Raw genomic sequence first — 19,187 nt, 5'->3', positions numbered from 1 at the left:
TCTATCAAGTAATCATTTCCGGTGAAACAGGAAGTGACCAAACACAATTGGATATGTCAATCAATCCTAATTTATATCATATACTAACCAGGGGCGCATATACGGGAGGGGTAATGGGGGTAATTACCCCTACCAGAAAGAAATTTATAAATAGGAAAATTTGGTATAATTAAAATTGTCACAAAATAAATTAATAATGAACAAGAAAGAAATAGTGAGGGAAATGTTTAAAAAAGAAGAAAAAGATTAAACGGCTCAGTCCTCAACAACTCGTAACCGTATACACCAGTGTACACCAGTGCAGACACGTACACTCACACACTCACAGAACCACACCTACACTAGTGTACACTGATGTAACTGCCTTCAGGCTTCATCAGTACGGTAAGGAATCCGGAAGCGATGAAACCGATCCCAGGAAGCAAATATAATAGTATACGGTTACGAGTTGTTGAGGGCTGAGCCGTTTAATCTTTTTCTTCTTTTTTAAATTAATAATAACAATCAAAATAGAAATCCAGAACAATATAAGTTTATTTTTTTATGGTCACAATAAGTTTGAGCGAAAATTTAATTTAAATCTATTACTTTATTTAAATATTTCCACTACCCCTCCCAGATACAATCTCTGGATGCGCCACTGATACTAACATACCACTTCTCGTATTTTTATCTGAAAAAATAAAAAAGTTATAGGTGTGAGCCGCCACTTTTGAGACGCACCTAGTATTGATTAAAAATGATTTTTAAATGGTGTAGATAGTAGTTTAAAATTCGAGAAAAAATAATTTTTTGGAAATAAATTTATCTGTCTGGTAATGTTTTATCCTTGTTTAATCCTTCTACCATTAGTTTTAATTTTTGATAAGTTTTATATCGATTTTTAGTAGACGTCTAGAGATTGACCACTCCAAAATTATCATCGATTGTCATTCCCCAGCATTTAACACCGTTTTTTTTTCGATCATACTGGATATTTTTTGATATTGTCTGATTTGACAACTGTCGAAATCATCCCCTTTCAGAGCTGCGAGCTCACAGAAAACTTAAGGTTTTTTGTGATTTAAATCATTTTAATGGCTTAAGTCATTTGATTCATTTTCTTTGCTGACTTAAGGCTTAAAATTTTAGTAATTTTCAAGATGATTTATGGTTTTAACCTTTATTCCCAAATAGAAAAAGAATCTGATTTGGTTTTATAAAAGACTTATTCTATTCTCCTGCCCTCTTAGGCCCCGTATTTATAGTTGCGTCTCGAGACGCCAAGACGGTCTTGGGCTCTTGAGAGCGGAATCCACAGAATACACGAGCAAACGTCATTTTGGAGATTGCGATTTTCATTTTGGAGATTGTCTTTTTGGATAGTTTATGTGATCTGTGGATAGTTTCTTAGCCTAATTTTTTTAGTAAACAAAGTAAATCCGTTTTGTCTGATTAAACAGTTTTGAATATGTTAGAAGAGTTTGAGGATATTTTGGACCATGTGGAAGAAGAAAATCGTCTTCGAGTTCCAAAAAGATATATACGGGATGCAGGAAATCCAATAGAAATGTTTAGCGAGAGGGGATTTATGCCGATATAGGTTTAACAAGGCTACAATTACAGAAACTATTTTACCTCTTATAAATTGAAGACTTGTAAAAACCTACCAATCGTGGTTTACCCATTCTCCCCGTTATTCAATTACTATGATGACTGATGAATACTATGCGAATTGTAATTTTCAGATGGTAGATGAAGATTTGTGTGGTGTTAGCCAACCAACAATAAGCCAGATAATCAAGAATAATGCAATAATGTGGAAGTATTTCAAAATCGCAAACGTTTTTTTAGTCTAAATGTTCAGGTCCCAAAAGGGAAATTATGGATATTATAGTTGGATATCCAGGGTCAAGGTGTTATATTCGATCGAAGTAATTAAGAATGCTAATGGAAAGGCGTGATATTCCTGGTTTACTTCTTGGAGATAATGCATATAGATGTAGGCCATTTCTATTGACTCCTGTTCTACAGCTAGGTAATCAACAAGAAACCGGGTATAACTTTGCCCATAGAAGAATGCGAAATGTGAAAGGCTATTTGGGACTTGGAAAAAACATCTTCCATGTCTCCGAGGTTTACAAAACAACTGTTGCTATTATGTGTGCAACAGCTGTTCTTCATATTGGTTTAAGGGAAAATTTAGATAATTTTGAAGATGCTAATTTACACATTCCAATTATAAATAAAAAGGAAGAGGGTTAGATTTTTGAAGAAATCTTATTCAACATTTTGCAAATTAATGTATTTATTGTATTGACATATGTATATCTAGTAATTATGTAATATGTTAAGTGATGTTCCAAGGTAACTAGTACCTATATAATAATTTTATTTACTTTTCTATTAGTGTTTATATATTTACATGTAACATATTTTAAGTAATTTTTTATAGTCTATTAGTTATCTTAAAAATACTGTTTTTCTATACTTAAATAATATATGATTTCTTAGTTGTTTTATGCTCACTATGACCAGACAGCTAAGTGCTTGTTTTAACTGGTTACACAGAATTTTCCCACTAATACATTAGAACTAAAAAATTGTCTTTTTATTTTCATCATGAATATTTACATAAATATCATATCAAATAATATACAATATTGGATGTATACACTGTATACCTATAATTTTCAAGATTTTATTGCTTGGTGAATTCTGTATTCTTATTGAGTTGACCACTCTATATAAAGTCGATACTCCATGTTTTATAGTTTTATTTCAAATAATATTTCACAATACACATTCTATGATTATTGCGTTTTTACTGCTTCCTTATTTCTTGTCGTCTAGATGACATTCTTCTCTTTTCTTTTTTTGCTAGTCTGCTAGCCTATAAATTTTTTTATACTTCCTTTGTTCCATTTCTATATGTTCTTTGACCTCTTCTCTCAATTTTTCAGGTAATCGAGTACTTTTCATCCTCTACTGCCAATAACCTCACTTGTCCATCTTCAAATAAATCTTCAATCCTCGGAATATATCCATATAATAATTCAGGTGTTTTTTTCGCCAGTGAATTTATTCACAGATGTATTTATAGCTCTTTCTATATTCTTAATATATGTATCCCATTTGTTGTCATCATCTGCACAAGCTGAAGCCAGTATCATTGGAATAATAATGCTGTTCAACCATTTATGGTTGTATCACACAAATTCACTCAAATGTTCTGCTATTAAAATGGACACCCTCTTGATAATCTGGCTTATTGTAGGTTGGCTAACACCATGCAAGTCTCCACTTACTATCTGAAAATTAGAAGTCGCATAAAACCGTAAACAAATTAATAATTGAATAACGGGGGAATAGGTAAACCACGATTGGTAGGTTTTTGCAAGTCCTCAATTACAAGAGGTAAAATATTCTCTGCAATTGTAGCCTTGCTAAACCTATATCGGTATTTAAATTCCCCTCGCAACATTTCTATTGGATTTCCTGCATCCCTTATATATCGTTTTGGAACTCGAAGACGATTTTCTTCTTCCACATGGTCCAAAATATTCTCAAACTCATCTAACATATTTAAAACTGTTTAATCAGACAAAACGGATTTACAAAAGATTTATTTTGTTTACTAAAAAAGTTAGGTTAAGAAACTATCCACAGATCACATAAACTATCCAACATGACAATCTCCAAAATGAAAATCGCAATCTCCAAAATGACGTTTGCTCGTGTATTCTGTGGATTCCGCTCTCAAGAGCCCAAGACCGTCTTGGCGTCTCGAGACGCAACTATATATACGGGCCTTAGCTTATGCCGCCGACATATTACATAGTGATCAAAACATATCACCACTTTTGAAAAACAAAATTTGACCGATTAAACAAAACAAGACCGTTTTATTTAATGTGGTTTTAGTCTCATTTGTACCTACAATAAATTAATAATATAGGTAATAAGGAAATAGGCAATCGGTAATACAAGAACATTTATATTAACATTAAAAAATAGGTACTTAAATTAAAAATGAATATTGGTTATGTTGACTTGACGGTAATTATTTTGGTTTAAGTCATTTTGCCGACTTCCCTCGCAGATCATCATGATTTAAATTAAAATATATACTTAAGTCATAAAAATTACTTAAATTCCATTATATCCATTTAAGTCTTTACGAAAATGACTTTATATGAAAGAAATTGAAGATATAATTTAAGTTAAAGACTTGAAATTTAAATAATTTAAACTTTATGTTGAAATTAACTTAAATTTTAAATCATTTTGATTTTAGAAATGACTTAAAGCTTTAGATCTAGGTCTTTTTGAAACTGACTTGTTGCAACTCTGTCTTCTTTCTTGTTGGAAAAACTTTAGAAAAAAACTAACATCAAAGTCAACTTTCTACCATACATCTCATGATCTAGACTTTTTGATTTGTTTCACAACTTGTATAGGCTACAATTTTATATTTTTATGCATTTAGATATTTAACGCTATGGAAATATGGAGGAATATACATGGATCTCGACGTAATAGTAATGAAAAATTTGGAGACTATCAGTAAAAACTTTGCAGGAGCACAGGAATCCGAGAGCATAGCAAGTGGAGTGATGGGGTTTAGTAGTAATGGGATAGGGCATCAATATGTCAACTCTTGCGTTTATGATTTGGCTGAACACTTTAATGGAGATGTTTGGGGTGCAAACGGTCCTCACATTATCACAAGGTGAGTAAGAAGTTGAAGAAAAATATTAAGAAGAAAAGTTGTGCGACTGTGTGAGTTTGTAGTTGTAGATTTTTACAAAAACTACTCTATGCACTGGAAAATTAAAAAAAAAATAATATAGATACATTATAGTATTTTTAACAAATAACTTTTAAAAATCACATTATATTTTTGCCTATTTTACCAAAAAATATGCATTGTTACCTATTCAGTTTTAATTAAAATATAGATGCATGTTGGTCCAAAATTGTTCAAATTTGGTATGTGTATTCAGCATACGCAGACCACGGATAGAGCTAGTGGAGGTCTTTTTCACCTGGTATGGTTAAAAGACGTTAATGTAGAAATTCTAAATGCAATTTGATCCCCTTTGTATTTAAAAAAATTGCCGAAAATGGAAAGATCGGTTTCTATTTTTTTTTTCATTCTCTATGTACTTTTTTTGACAAACCTAATCAAACTAAAATAGATCTGCAATCGGCAACGATTCAAGCCCAAAACTCTTTCAAATCGGAATAAGTGACAAAAGCTCGATGGCACCCTCCCATGGCCTATTTTTCGTTTCTTACGTTTTCATAAGGACTCATAGAAAACGATGTAAAGTTGACATTTTGTCAAAATCGAAAAACGCAAATATCTCGGAAACAATAAGTAGTTAAACGACCAGTGAAGCCTCTACGGATAGTGTATCTCTATAATCGCCCCATTTAAACTCGAAACTTCACAAATTTTCCCGGCCAAAATCAAGTTTTTTTACTTATTCCGATTTGAAAGATTTTTGGGCGTGGATCGATGGAGATTGATATGTTAAGTTTTTTAGTATACACAGTTTGGCAAAAAGTACATACTGGTTGAGAAAAATAATAATTGAAAACTATTTTTTAAATTTTGGCAATTTTTGTAAAATACAATACATACAACATAACCTAGAAAGAGGGCGAAATTGCATTAAGAATTCTTACATTAACGTCTTCTAACCGTACCAGGTGAAAAAAAGCGGAAAAAGTTAATAAATAAAAAAATCGATTCTTTTCAAAGGGGTATATCCAGAAAATCGACATTGAAATCTTTAAAATTAAATAGTAGGTATTTCGGAAACTATGCATTTTCAAAACACATTATACAGGGTTGTTCACCACATATGACACGGAGAATGGTAGCTAAACGATTAGATTTTTACAAAGTATAAGTTTTGAGTTCGTTGAAGGACTATTAGAGCTACAATTTAAAAATATCTTTACAAGATACAGACTGTCCCAAATAAATAAAAAATATCAAAGTTGTATTTTTTTAAATGGAACACCCTGTATATTATTGCATTTTTAGTTTCTACGATTAAAATAAAGGTAAATTTGATTAAGGTTTATTACACTTAAACCTTACCTTTTTTGAAATATTTTCAATTTTGCGAAATTGCAGTATAAATTTTAAGGCTTCATTTCTCCGAGGGTATCAAAGTTTTTAATACTAAATATTTACTGAAGTTTATTTATTGACCAGTTATTGTGTTGCAATAATAAAAATTATACTACCTTATACAGAGTGTCTAAAAATTTATTTTAAATAATTTTTAGCTTTAAACGGCAATAACTTGTTTAATTTAAATGGAACACCCTGTATATTTTATGAAAATCAGATGCACAACTTAATTGTCTATCAAATTGTATTATACCACTTTTTACCTATCCCTTCAAGTTTTCGTAGAAAATGCATTTTCTCATAATTTAGACCTCATTTATCAATATACCCATGGAATATTGACATTTTAGATTGTTTTTAAAACAACCAATGTACAAAATGCACAGGCTAGTAATATTATCGTTTTTAGTAAAACGATAATATTACTAGCCCATTTGTATGCAAAAAGAAAACTATTTAAATCTTTATAAAAGAGTATACCATTAATTAAATATACCACCAGTATTTCCGCCCAAATACTAATTAATTACATACTTAATTCTGTTCATAAATTATTCGAAATAATTATTAATTATGTTAATAATAAATTAATGTTAATAAACTATTCTAAATAAATGTGGATTTGAATCAAAAACGAATGAAAATGAACGTCTCTATTGTTATAAATAAGCATTTGTCAAAAAATGAAATATCATTTTTAAGGTGTTAGTTTTTTACCACACTGTCTAATACACATACATAATTCAGTTTTTTAGTATTTGGAGCAATTATTATTAATCAACACTAACAGTCAATTAATGTAGTTTGAATACTGGAATCATATTAATTGGTCCTCTTTAACAAATATTTAAACAGTTTTTTTTTATTTTTTAATGAAATCTACGAACTATATCGACAATATTAGTATCTGTACTCTTTAAAAATTTGGTACATGTTTAAAAATAATCTAAAATGTCAGTATTCCATGGGTATATTGATAAATGAGTTCTAAATTACAAGAAAATGCATGTTCTACGGAAACTTGAAGAGATAGGTAAAAAATGGTATAATACAATTTGATAGACAATTAAATTGTGCATCTGACTCTCATAAAATATACAGGGTGTTCCATTTAAATTAAACAAGTTATTGCCGTTTAAATCTAATAATTATTTAAAATAAATATTTAGACACTCTGTATAAGGTAGTAAAATTTTTATTATTGCAACACAACAACTGATCAATAAATAAACTTCAGTAAATATTTAGTATTAAAAACTTTGATACCCTCGGAAAAATGAAGCCTTAAAATTTATACTGCAATTTCACAAAATTGAAAATATTTCAAAAACGGTAAGGTTTAAGTGTAATAAACCTTCATCAAATTTACCTTTATTTTAATCGTAGAAACTAAAAATGTAATAATATACAGGGTGTTCCATTTAAAGAAATACAACTTTGATATTTTTTATTTATTTGGGACACTCTGTATCTTGTAAAAATATTTTTAAATTGTAACTCTAATAGTCCTTCAACTAACCCAAAACTTACAATTTATAAAAATCTAATCGTTTAGCTACAATATTCCGTGTCGTATGTGGTGAACAACCCTGTAGATAGAGCGAATATACAGGGTGCATGCGTCTCAAAAGTGGCTGGTCCCTATAACTTTTTACTTTTTCAGATAAAAAAAAACGAGATTTGGTATATTATTATATGACATAAATTAGGACTGATTGACGTATTCAATTGTTTTTATTTGTCACTTCCTGTTTCACCGGAAATGAATACAACTTTTGATTGTTAAATAGCACCCTCGGTATATTTTTATTTTATTCGATAGAAAATCACATTCTGAATAGAATGATTTATCTTTTGACATTTATGCGAAAATTCTTTATATAAAATTGTGACGTGCGGTTCATAACGAAAATTTGACTCGAAATACCAAGTGTGTGGTACCAAATTATTCGTAAAAAATGCTTTTCCCAAATATGCTAATGAGCCACCCTTGTTCCATTTGAAAAAAATGAAATATGATTAAAAGAACGATTTGGGCATCTTTTAACCGACCAGGACCAGACACGAAAAACATTAGATGATCAAATCTATTTTTCCAAGGCTCCTTAATTAAAAATTAGTGTTTTTAACAAAGCCATGACACTCTAGATTGAATATTAAAATACGATGTTTAAACGATAATGTCAAAAATTGACATATGGGTGGTCCGAATTGTATTCCGGAAACTTCGGCAGCATATTCTGCAGATAAAAATAAGTAAAAAAGTTCGTATAAATGTATGTCCTGAAATGCTTAGTTTCGGAGATACAGGGTGTAGAAGTTTCATTCTTATTTCCATTTTTTTCCAAATACTTCGTGAAGTAACAACAATATTACGATGAAAATTGGCGTCTGGGAGTTTTTTGACATGAGAAATTTGATTTTGATGTCATTATGACTCTTATTTGTAGAGGGCGCCACCGACATATGTTTTAACTGATTTAAAAAGTAATAACTTTTCGTCCGTACCTGTATGAAACTACTGAGTAAAAAAATATACTTTTACGAAGTTTTTTACGTAAAAAATGTCTCTTGGTAAAAATCGCTACGAGTAAAAGGTGCGTATTCATTATCCGAACGAACGAACGAACGAACGAACGAATGAAAGTGCGGTATATTAAGACGGGGACCGAACGCATGCGGCCGTTCGTTCGGTCGTGCTTTCGACCATCCGCTTCGAGTCGGTACATCAAAGGCGTTCGCCTGCGTGCGCTTTCAGATTTAAGGTGCGTATTCATTATCCGAACGAACGAACGAACGAACGAACGAACGAATGAAAGTGCGGTATATTTAGACGGGGACCGAACGCATGCGGCCGTTCGTTCGTTCGTGCGCTCGACCATCCGCTTCGAGTCGGTACATCAAAGGCGTTTAGACGTCATGGTAAAAGAATACAAGGTATGATCGATAGCGGCTCCAATTTCGTTCAGTTCGCGCATACCACCTGTGACGTCACTAGGAAAATAATGAATAAATAAAAAATAAAGAAAGTTGACAGGAGATCTGCAATTTTTGGGGTTATGGTTAAGAATTGTTTATTTTAAGACTTTTTAGTTCGTTTAATTTAATAATTACTAAAACCAGCAGTTCCAAAAATATATTTAAAAATAATAATTATCTATTAACATGGATTTGGACGATAGGTAAGAATACTGAATTTATTTCTATATTCGGTATAAAATTGTTTATTAGGTTTTTAGTTTGCGATGTTTATGGTAAATAATTTTCATTTTCATTGCCTCTGAATTCACATGAGGACAGAGTTGAGGATATCTATGGAAAAGTAACCACAAGAGGAATTGTTACATCATTTAAAAAATATTGGGAAGTTTATTGTTTCCCATCGAAAAGTAGAAAATGCCAATGCAGATGAACGTATTGTAATTGTGATAGAAGTAATTCTAAGGGTGAAGTTTATTATAATTAGTGGAAGTAATACCAAGGGTGAAGTTTATTATAATTAGTGACCTCTGCTTCTTTTTATATGTAGAAGTTTCTGGTTTTGAGAATAAATCGGTTGAACGACACCCAAAATTTAAAGGAAGTATTTGCATACCCAGAATATGCCCATCAAGGATTATATAGCTCAAATTTCCTTTAATGGTAGGCAATTATTCAATGCAAATTAACTTTTTAAGTGACTAAAATATTAAATAGTTTACAATATGGTATATCACTAAAAATATATTACTTTTAGGTACAATTAGGGCCCGATACATTTCAAAAAGTAGAATATTATTTTATATTAAATGAGGTATTGTACTAACAATCAATTTATATTAATAACGGAGATTAAAAAATAACAGAATAAATAGTTCTTTTTCTTATACTACAAAAATAAACTATAGAATACAACAGTATTTAAAAAAAAAGTGATGTTCCGGCCGAGATTCGAACTCCGGTCTCTCGCTTCCTAGCCCGACTCCTTATGCACTGCTCCATAGTAAATTGCTTAGCGATAATTCAATGACGGTATATAAACAAAAAAAACAGGTTTATAACAATATCTTGACGATTTGATTTGGCGCGCGAATGAAAAAATGCGTGCGGTCATCTCGTGCGGTTCTATCGTGCGGTCCCCGTCCATACCACTAGCGAACATTCGTTCGTTCGTTCGTTCGTTCGTGCGGATAATGAATACGCACCTTAATGGTTCTCGAGATATTTGGAATCGAAATTATCAATAATACCTATCATAACTGACAAATTAAACATGTCGACTAAATAGTTATTAGACTGGAATCATAAATTTGAAATGTTTTTGTGCCAAAAGTTCAACAGGAACTCTTTTATCACCACTTTTTCGCAGAAAAGTTTATGATTAATTTAAAAAATAAAAAATTTCCAAATCTATTATTTCAGTCCAGTAACTATCTACCAATGAGGTTATAAGGGGGGGAGGCGACATAAGCTATCGAGAAATGTACCCAGTTACGCCATATTGGTACTGGCAATTCTGACAGTTCAGTTTTTGAGGTTAAGTGCGTTGCTGCGAGTGTTTTTTTAATTTTCCAAGACTATTTTTGTGTTTTTATTTGAATATTTGGACTTTCCGAACATGTCTTCGTGTGCTGTAAGTAGTTGTTGCAGTCGACAACGTGTAGAGAGGAAGAAATCCACTGAAATTGGTGTTGAATCACAGGTAAGTGTAAACATAATACAGGACCTGATTAAATTATTTTCGTATTTTCCATTTAACTAGTTATGCGTTTATTAATTAAATATTAAGTGTTTCTATATTGACAAAGTGTTTAGTTATTTAATACTTTGTTAGAGGCAATTAAGTAATTAAAACATGCCTCGACTTCTATTCTTTAAAAAAAATTCTTAACAATATCTGTTATTTTTCTACATATACTTTTTTTGACAGGAAAGAGTATTTGGCTAGGCCAAATTTAAAAGTTTTGTTTTAACTACGGTTTATTTTTCTATTTTTACACTAAGATTTTGTACTTAAACATTTATTTACATTCCTTTTTAGCATCTGCTAGCATATACTATGTACAAACTTTATATAGTATAGCTTCAATTTTTAGATAAATATTATAAAATCAACAAAGTAAATTTACTTTTTGCAGATAAAGTCTTAACAACTTATATTTATTGATAAACATTTATTATTTTAATAAAATTTTATATCAGAACATTTTAAATTTAGTACGTAGTATATAAATTTTGCTCTCTTTAGAAAATTTTTATCAAATAAATATTATATTAAATTTGATTTTTAGGTTTCAAAAATCCCATCCGTCGAGAAGCTTAGGTGAAGTTTCTGAACAGGAGAAACTGGCAAGCTACATCAGGTAGTGTTCTATGCTCGAAACATTTTTCTGATAGCTGTTTTGACAGAACATCTCAATAAAATATCTCAAAGAAATAATCATTTCCTAAGATTTCTAAATTTTAATGATTATCAAAATGTTAATTATGGTAAATCAGTAATCTTGTTTAATTATTTTCCGCTTTTTTCTAATTTTTTTTTAAAATGTTAAGGTTATTATTGTTAGATACATCAATAAAAACAAGGCAATTAGTTTAAGACATACTAGCAACAAAACAGTGTTATTTAGTGAGCAATAAAATTTAATTTATTTAATGTGTATTATTTTTTTGTGTTTACTCCTTAAATATACATAGTATATAGTCATTAAAATTAATCTTGTAATTTATATTTTTGAAAAAATTGTAGGTTTTGTAGTTATTTTGATTAATTAATTTTTTATTTAAAAAGTTGAGGTCGTCATATTGTGTAAAATAAAATTTTTCAAAGAAGTTTCTGTAATCCGGCCCTGCTAATCCCGCCATATTGGTGCTGGCTTAAGCCACGCCTAGTGTTACCATTTTTCGCAAGCACTTTAAATGCTCATAGCGTCTCCCTGTATATAACCTCATTGCTATCTACTCAACGTGTTTATTTTGTCAATAATATGTTGACTATTTTCATTCTAAATATCTTGAGAACGGTTGCTCGTAGCGATTTTTATCAAGAGATTTTTTACGTAAAAAATCTCGGAAATGTACATTTTTCACTCTATAGTTTTATACAGGTACGGACGAGAGAGAGAAAAGGTATTAGTCTTCAAAACAGTTAAAACACAACTACAAGTAGGAGTCATATCGATATGAAAATCAAATTTCTCATGTCAAAAAACTCCCAGACACCAATTTGCAAAAAAAAAAAATTTTGGAAAAAATCGAAATAAAAATGAAATTTCTACACCCTGTATCTCCAAAAATAAGCATTTTAGGACATACGTTTATACGAACTTTTTTATTTATTTTTATTCGCAGAATATGCTACCGAAGTTTCCGGAATACAGTTCGGACCACCCTGTATATGTCATTCTATTCACAGTGTCATTTTCTATCAAATAAAGTAAAAATATACGGAGGGTGCCATTTAAAAATCAAAAGTTGTAGTCATATCCGGTTAAACAGGAAGTGACCAAAAACAATTGAATACGTCAATCAATCCTAATTTATATCGTATACTAACGTACCAAATCTCGTTGTTTTATCTGCAAAAATAGAAAAGTTATAGGGGTGAGCCACTTTTGAGATGCACCCGGTAGAGCTCAACTAGCTCATTTTATTTTAAGTCTATGACGGATAGAGCTCTATCCGTAGAGACCTCACTGGTCGTTGGAGTTACTTAAAGTTTCCGAGAGGAAACATGTTATTTTTTTATTTACACCTTTATTTTTTTCTACTGGTATAATGTAATGTAGCGACCAATGACTAAAGAATATAAAGGACATGTAACGCCCACATACGGGCTGCAGCAGAATTTGTGACCTTAGACGCCATTGTTCTGATGGCAAACAATGAGTCATCATCTGGTCACCAGCGACAATTTTAGCGAATTTTAATAGTTTGTGTGTAGTGAACTTTGTATAAACTTTATTACAATAGTGATTAGTTGTTCAGTTTTCAAGTGTAAAAGCAGCAGCGATAAGAAATTGCCAGGAGTTACGTTTCATAGGTAAATAAACAGTCCGCTCCACCTAATTTGCGTTTTCTTATTAAATTCGATAATTATTTTTCTGATATTATATGTAGATACTTGATGTGTGCTATACGTCGATACCAGTTTTGTACCTTTTGTTAACGTTTTTTTCGTAATTAATTAGTATGATACCACCGTATACACTATAGGCGTAGTCAAAACATTTATCAAAAAATATAAATATCTCTTCAAACACAGCTAGGTTAAGAAAAACGGCACTGTGTGGTGACATCGTCACAATTTGCTCTCGGGTGTTATTTGTCCATGGATTCTTTAGTCATTAGTAGCGACCTTAGACAAGGAAAGAGAGGGGACGGGTAACACGCATATTCTCCTGTGATCGGTTAGTGAGGCCAAAATTCGATCGGCGGCCATACTTTGGTGACAAGATTTCGAGGTGACACCGAGCGAATTTTTATGTTTTTTTGTCTGACAACTGTTTTGTTTTAAATTTACAAACTGTGTTGTTTAGTACGGTGAGATGTTCAGCGTATGGCTGCAAAGACCGAAGCGAGAAAAAAGTGGCTGGAATTACATTTCACAGGTAAAAATCGATATTCAACTTTTGTTATGTGGTCATAAAATGTACATTTTTTTCATTATAGCAGTAAAAATAAGTAAAATGCTTTTAATATGTCTAGTACCACATCCAAACCAAACTATTTTTAATATTACTAAGTAGTATTTTTAATATCCTGTATTATAATTAATGTTTGAAACTATAAATATTGCTACTCAGACCGGATTTCACCAGTGGCGTAGGGAATTATAATCAGGGAAATACAATTTCCGCAATAAACGTTTTTTTATATATTTTACATGTAAAAAAATGTACAAAGTATTGTTATCAAATATGTAAAATAATTGTAAACTACAAAAAAATTAAAAATTCTAGTGATAAAAAATCTATATGTATAGTTGTTGTATAAAACTTAAATTTATCTGCCAAGATTTGTTGGGGGTCATTTCCTTGTCTAAGGTAGCGACCAAATGCCTAACCTAACCTAACCTTAAAAATTATTTAGAATCATAAAAAAGATCCCCTTCTAAAAAAACACGGATTTTGGTAACTCTACCGAGCTAATATCTGGCCAGTTCAAAATTTGCATGCGATTTCTTATGTTTCCAACGACGATACAACACCCGGTATATTATTTTTCTTTTAGATTTGCAAGTAAACTGTGCAATGGCAACGTAAAGGACTTTTTAGACAAATCTTGTGAAGATTTTCATATATATCCAACAGACGCTTTTTATTCCATTCCTTACCCTGCTTGGGGACTTTTCTACGACAGTAAAGAACTTGCCAATGTTAGGGAAAAAACCAAAAATAGTTTCCTAATACATGTATGGAATAAACTGAGTGCCGGTAAAAAAATACCTATCGACGATGATATACCATATCTGGATTTTGCTAGGAAATATTGTCCAGGGACTGTCCTAAATTTAAAGAAGTATTTTTGAGGAAGCAGTTGTATTTGAAAAAACCAATAAAATTTTAGTGAAATTTAAAGTGATTTGTTAATCAAAAATGTATGTTTCAATGAATTATGTTCTATATATAAAACACAAATTTTAAAAATATATATGTATAATAATATATATATATATATATATATATATATATATATATATATATATATATATATATATATATATATATATATATATATATATATATATATATATATAATATATATAATATATATATAATATATATAAAACAAATTTTAAAAACAATTATTGTAGGGTCGAAGGAAAAACTTGATAAACGCCAATTTTTTAATTTTAGGATTTTACAATATTATAGTAGGTCTAAAGGTGCGTCCAGATCTGACGAGACGAGAGCGAGACATCTTCTATCCATTTTTGAGGCAAATCTGCCACGAGACAAGCAAGTTGAATCATAGTGAAAAGAACCCAGAAAAGTTATAGGGAAGGTTAAGGAGCACATTTTAAAATAATTGTAGGGTATACAGGGTACTTCACAGAAGTGTTGGGGATATAACTTTACAGAAGTGTTGGGGATTAACTAACTAATATATTTTTAATGGGAATACCCTATTTTTTATTTTATTATTAGATTCTGGGTACAATTCGGTAACTTTTTAAAAAAAAAGTTTTAGTTCATCCTCAATTAAATATGGAAATAATGTGGATTTTTGCAAATATTGTGAACCTATAACTTTCGATTCTTTCTCGTGATTTCTTCTTCTTCTATTAGCAAGGAGCTTATAATTTCTTGTTCGTTGTCATTGTCGAGAAATATTAAAAAAAACACGCTTATCACCGCAGACAGGACTCTTGAAGCGACTGATGAGAAATTCGATTGGCAAATACGGGTGTAGTAGGGGCAAAAAGAACCAAAATAGCGAATAATGCGGCGCGTGCGGCGCGTTCGGTGCGGCTCAGTGTGCGCGACAAGAAAAAAGTGCGATTCGTGCGGCGCATGCGACGAGTGCGGCGCTGGTCAGTGTGCGCGTACCTTTATCAGGAAGATTTCTATATGGATATCTTTGAGCATAAGCCCTTGAAGCCAAGAAGCAATTTTCCTCACAAAATAAAATCACTAGTAACATATCTATTCGATCCGCCGCGCTAGCAGATACTGCTTTATTTTTCTTAAAAAAATGAATACTTACCAAAAAAATCCTTTATGAGTATTTCGCCACTGCACTGCAAGGAAATCTACAAAATAAAATAGTTATTTTAAAATAGCATTTTTTGCTTTCTTAGGCAAATTTGTATAACTGTAAACATAACTTCTGACAAGCAGTGTCCGTTTAGGTTTAACGCAGAAGTGTTTACAAAAAATAACTATTTTATCTTGTAGATTTTCTTGCAGTGCAGTGGCGAAATACCCATATAGGATATTTTTGGAGAGATGAATCCACCACATAGGTATAGACATTTTTTAATGAATACTTACTTATTAAACTATTGTAGGTAAATTTAAGTAAACTGTTATAAATTATAAATAATAATGTCCATAAACTAATGTCGACTTTGAAAATAGTTACTGTCACTAGAAAATTACCATGGCGACACCAGCCATCTTGATTGCAATTTTATTTAAAAATCGTTTTTTATTCAAAATCTGAGCAAGATAGGTATAGAAAACCCTAACATAGTTTGAAAGAGCATTTCAATCTGCTTCGATTTATATTAAAAAATACAGGGTGTTGCATTTGAAATAACGAAGTTTTTATATAAAATACATCCTTAAAATAGATCGGCAACTTTTGATAGCCATTTTTCAGAAAAGTTTATTTCTCTACCTTTAAACTCCGCATAAGAATTAATTCTGAAAAGTAATGTACAGGGTGTTAATAATCTATTCTATTGTAAGATGCAAATTTAAATATCTTTAAATATCTCAAAAACCAAAGATTTTGGACATATTAAATCTTTATAATAAATGCCTTTTTTTGGGCCCAAGAATCCAAAAATTAAATAAAATACCGGGTGTTCCATAAGAAAAAATATAACTTTCGTATAACTAACACCCTGTATATTTCAAAATAATTTTAAATTGAGCACATTGTCTCCCCACAAATACCCATAAAATATTTTGTTTCTACATCTTTCCGTTTTCGTATATCAACAGAGGCGAATGAGGTGCGCCACCCTGTATATCTAAAATTAATAGATTTTGTAATAATTCAATTTGTTTAAAGAAATATTAGATTTCCGTAGAGTAAAAAAATATTAGTGTCGCAACATTTGTAAATTGTATCAGAAAAAATGATAATACATAGGGTGTACTACTATTCAAAAAATTTGAGATTATTTAATTTTAAATAGTCGAAATTCATAAATATATGTTAAACACGCTGTAGCATCCAACTCACATATCTTTACATGTATCTTTTTTTTTTCGCTTATATAAAACGATCCTAACAAATTTTATTACTCCAACAACAGAAACAATAGCATGACTGACAATTTTTGACGACACTGAAATCTAAAGCCGGGTCCAGAACAAGCAGACAAAACAGCGACAAGACAGAAACATGCATGTTTTACGACAAAGTTGCGATAAATCCAATACATTTTTGCGACATTTTTGTCTCATTTTTGTTTTGTTTTCAAATTCGGAAACTTTCAAATGTCCCGTCTCTAGTCGGTAAAGAGTAAAAGTTTTGAGTCGGTAAAGAGTCAAAGAGTCTCTGTTTTGTCGTGTATTTTACGACAAGTTGTCGGCGCAGTGTGGATATCGTGCGTTGCCAAAAGTAGGAAACCAATGAAATCACACAAAATTACTGTGGAGTGCTGGTACTGCTAATATATGACATTAGTACTGTGATAAATAAAAAAACACGGCGTCAGCGATGGCTATGAAATTAAGATCGCTGTCATTTTATATGGGAAATGTCACCTATCGTCATTTTTCAGTCAACTGGATGCCGTTTCCAGAAGAGAAAAAAGGGAACACGGAAAATACCTGCAAACTAATAGAGCTTTATAGAACGCATTTATTATTATGGGAGCGTAAAAACTAGACTACAAAAAATTGTTACAAGAAAACTGATGCATTAGAGGAGATTTGTTAGGTTAATTGAGTCTGCTGACAACACTACTTGCTGTTAGTAATATACCTTTAACTTCTTCCTTGTCGATAGGTCACATGATTAATAAAACTGATTCGCATATACTCAACTTTGTTGTAGTTTTGTCTTCGCGGTATAGACACTTTTGTCTCAAATTTGTCTTGTCTGAATTTATCATTTTTGTCGCGGGTTTGTCTTGTTTTTGTCTCAAAATCGTGTTCACTTTCTGTCGCCTTGGTCTGGACCCGGCATAACATTTGTTTAAACAAATTGAAATATCACAAAACTATTAGTTTTAGGTAGAATGTAGAATGAGTAAGAGGGGGGGTTAATCACTGCGACCTAAAAGATCTACTGTGCCCCCCTTCCTTGAGTCATCACACATCATACCCCTGTTGTAGAGAGGACAGAGTATTTCCCATCCTCCTCTGACAACAGTTCTTCCTCCGAGGGTACACACCCTTCCACGGTTGGAGTTTAGCCCTCCGTGCCGCTCGTCACAGTCGAGGAGCTTGCCTCCGGCTGAGAAACCCGTGAAGTGGAGGCTGGAGCATTATATTTAATTGTATTATATATTATTGTCTCCATTTTCTCCACCTCTTTAACTTGGTCTCTCCTTAGACCTGATACCGGTGTTGTCCCGTATCTATAATAGAGGATATGTTCCTCTTTCTCTATTGCCTCCTTGAATTTGAGGTCAATTCCTATTGTGAGGACCTGACCATGACCCTCCTTACTCGAGGTGATGACTCGCCAACTCGATGATGATGATTAGGGATGTTTTCTCCCTTGACTGCAATCAGTTCCGGCCCTTGCCAAATTTTAAGCTTAGGTGCGATTTCCACCAACCAATTCGCCAATTCTTGAGATACACAATCTATGAAGATCATGCCCACCCGAAAGTGTATCCCCGCAAAACGCAGCTGACCCACATTTTGTAAATCGTTGTGTTGCGATCCGATCGCCACTACTTCGTCCAGTATATCTACTACTCTTCTAGAGACGTTTGCTGGTCGGTGGTCAGAGCAACCTCTGGGAAATCCTTTGGCAGCACCGCCATTTCCACTTGTCCAGCAATAGCGGCAAAGCTGGTGATACGTCCCTGCTTGCCTCCCGGTGTTGGACGGCTTTCCATCCTGTCTTTTTTCTTTCCCTGCCGGAGAAGAGGTGAGAGGTTCTCGCTCCCTCTCTTGCCCTTTGATGGAGATGGGTCAGGTTATTTCTTGGTTTCTTTACTCTCCCCTTTTCGGAGGAGTGTTGTCGCTTTTGCTTCCTCTGGATCAAGTCCTTCGTGGAGCAGTCGGAGGTCTCTCCGTGCTTCTGCTCCGCTAAGACCTACTCTCAGAGAATCTTCTAGCCCGCCTGGTTAACCCAGGCCGGCTGGAGAAGGTGGTAGCTTGTGTGCCACTTGAGGATGATCCCAAGCAAGTGTCAGCCACCCCTCCTGTAGTTTCCTTTGAAT

The 19,187-nt window shown here is 32.2% G+C and overlaps 1 protein-coding gene across 1 annotated transcript in view; it reads left to right on the top strand.

Annotated features, from left to right (window-relative positions):
* The window catches only part of LOC115879248 (lactosylceramide 4-alpha-galactosyltransferase-like), a 33,015-nt gene extending 18,327 nt beyond the window's left edge, over positions 1-14,688 (top strand). The window contains exons 4-5 of the mRNA XM_030895956.1: positions 4,469-4,711; positions 14,342-14,688. Of these exons, the coding sequence (XP_030751816.1) occupies positions 4,469-4,711; positions 14,342-14,639 (541 nt within the window). The 3' untranslated portion in view covers positions 14,640-14,688. The remainder of the gene's footprint in view (positions 1-4,468; positions 4,712-14,341) is intronic.
* Positions 14,689-19,187: the final 4,499 nt, after the last annotated feature.

This window comes from Sitophilus oryzae, unplaced genomic scaffold, assembly GCF_002938485.1.
Source record: "Sitophilus oryzae breed Bouriz unplaced genomic scaffold, Soryzae_2.0 scaffold_1576_pilon_pilon, whole genome shotgun sequence".
Lineage (NCBI taxonomy): Eukaryota > Metazoa > Arthropoda > Insecta > Coleoptera > Curculionidae > Sitophilus > Sitophilus oryzae.
The sequence above is the reverse complement of the archived record's forward strand: the minus strand, read 5'-3'. Positions and strand labels throughout refer to the sequence as shown.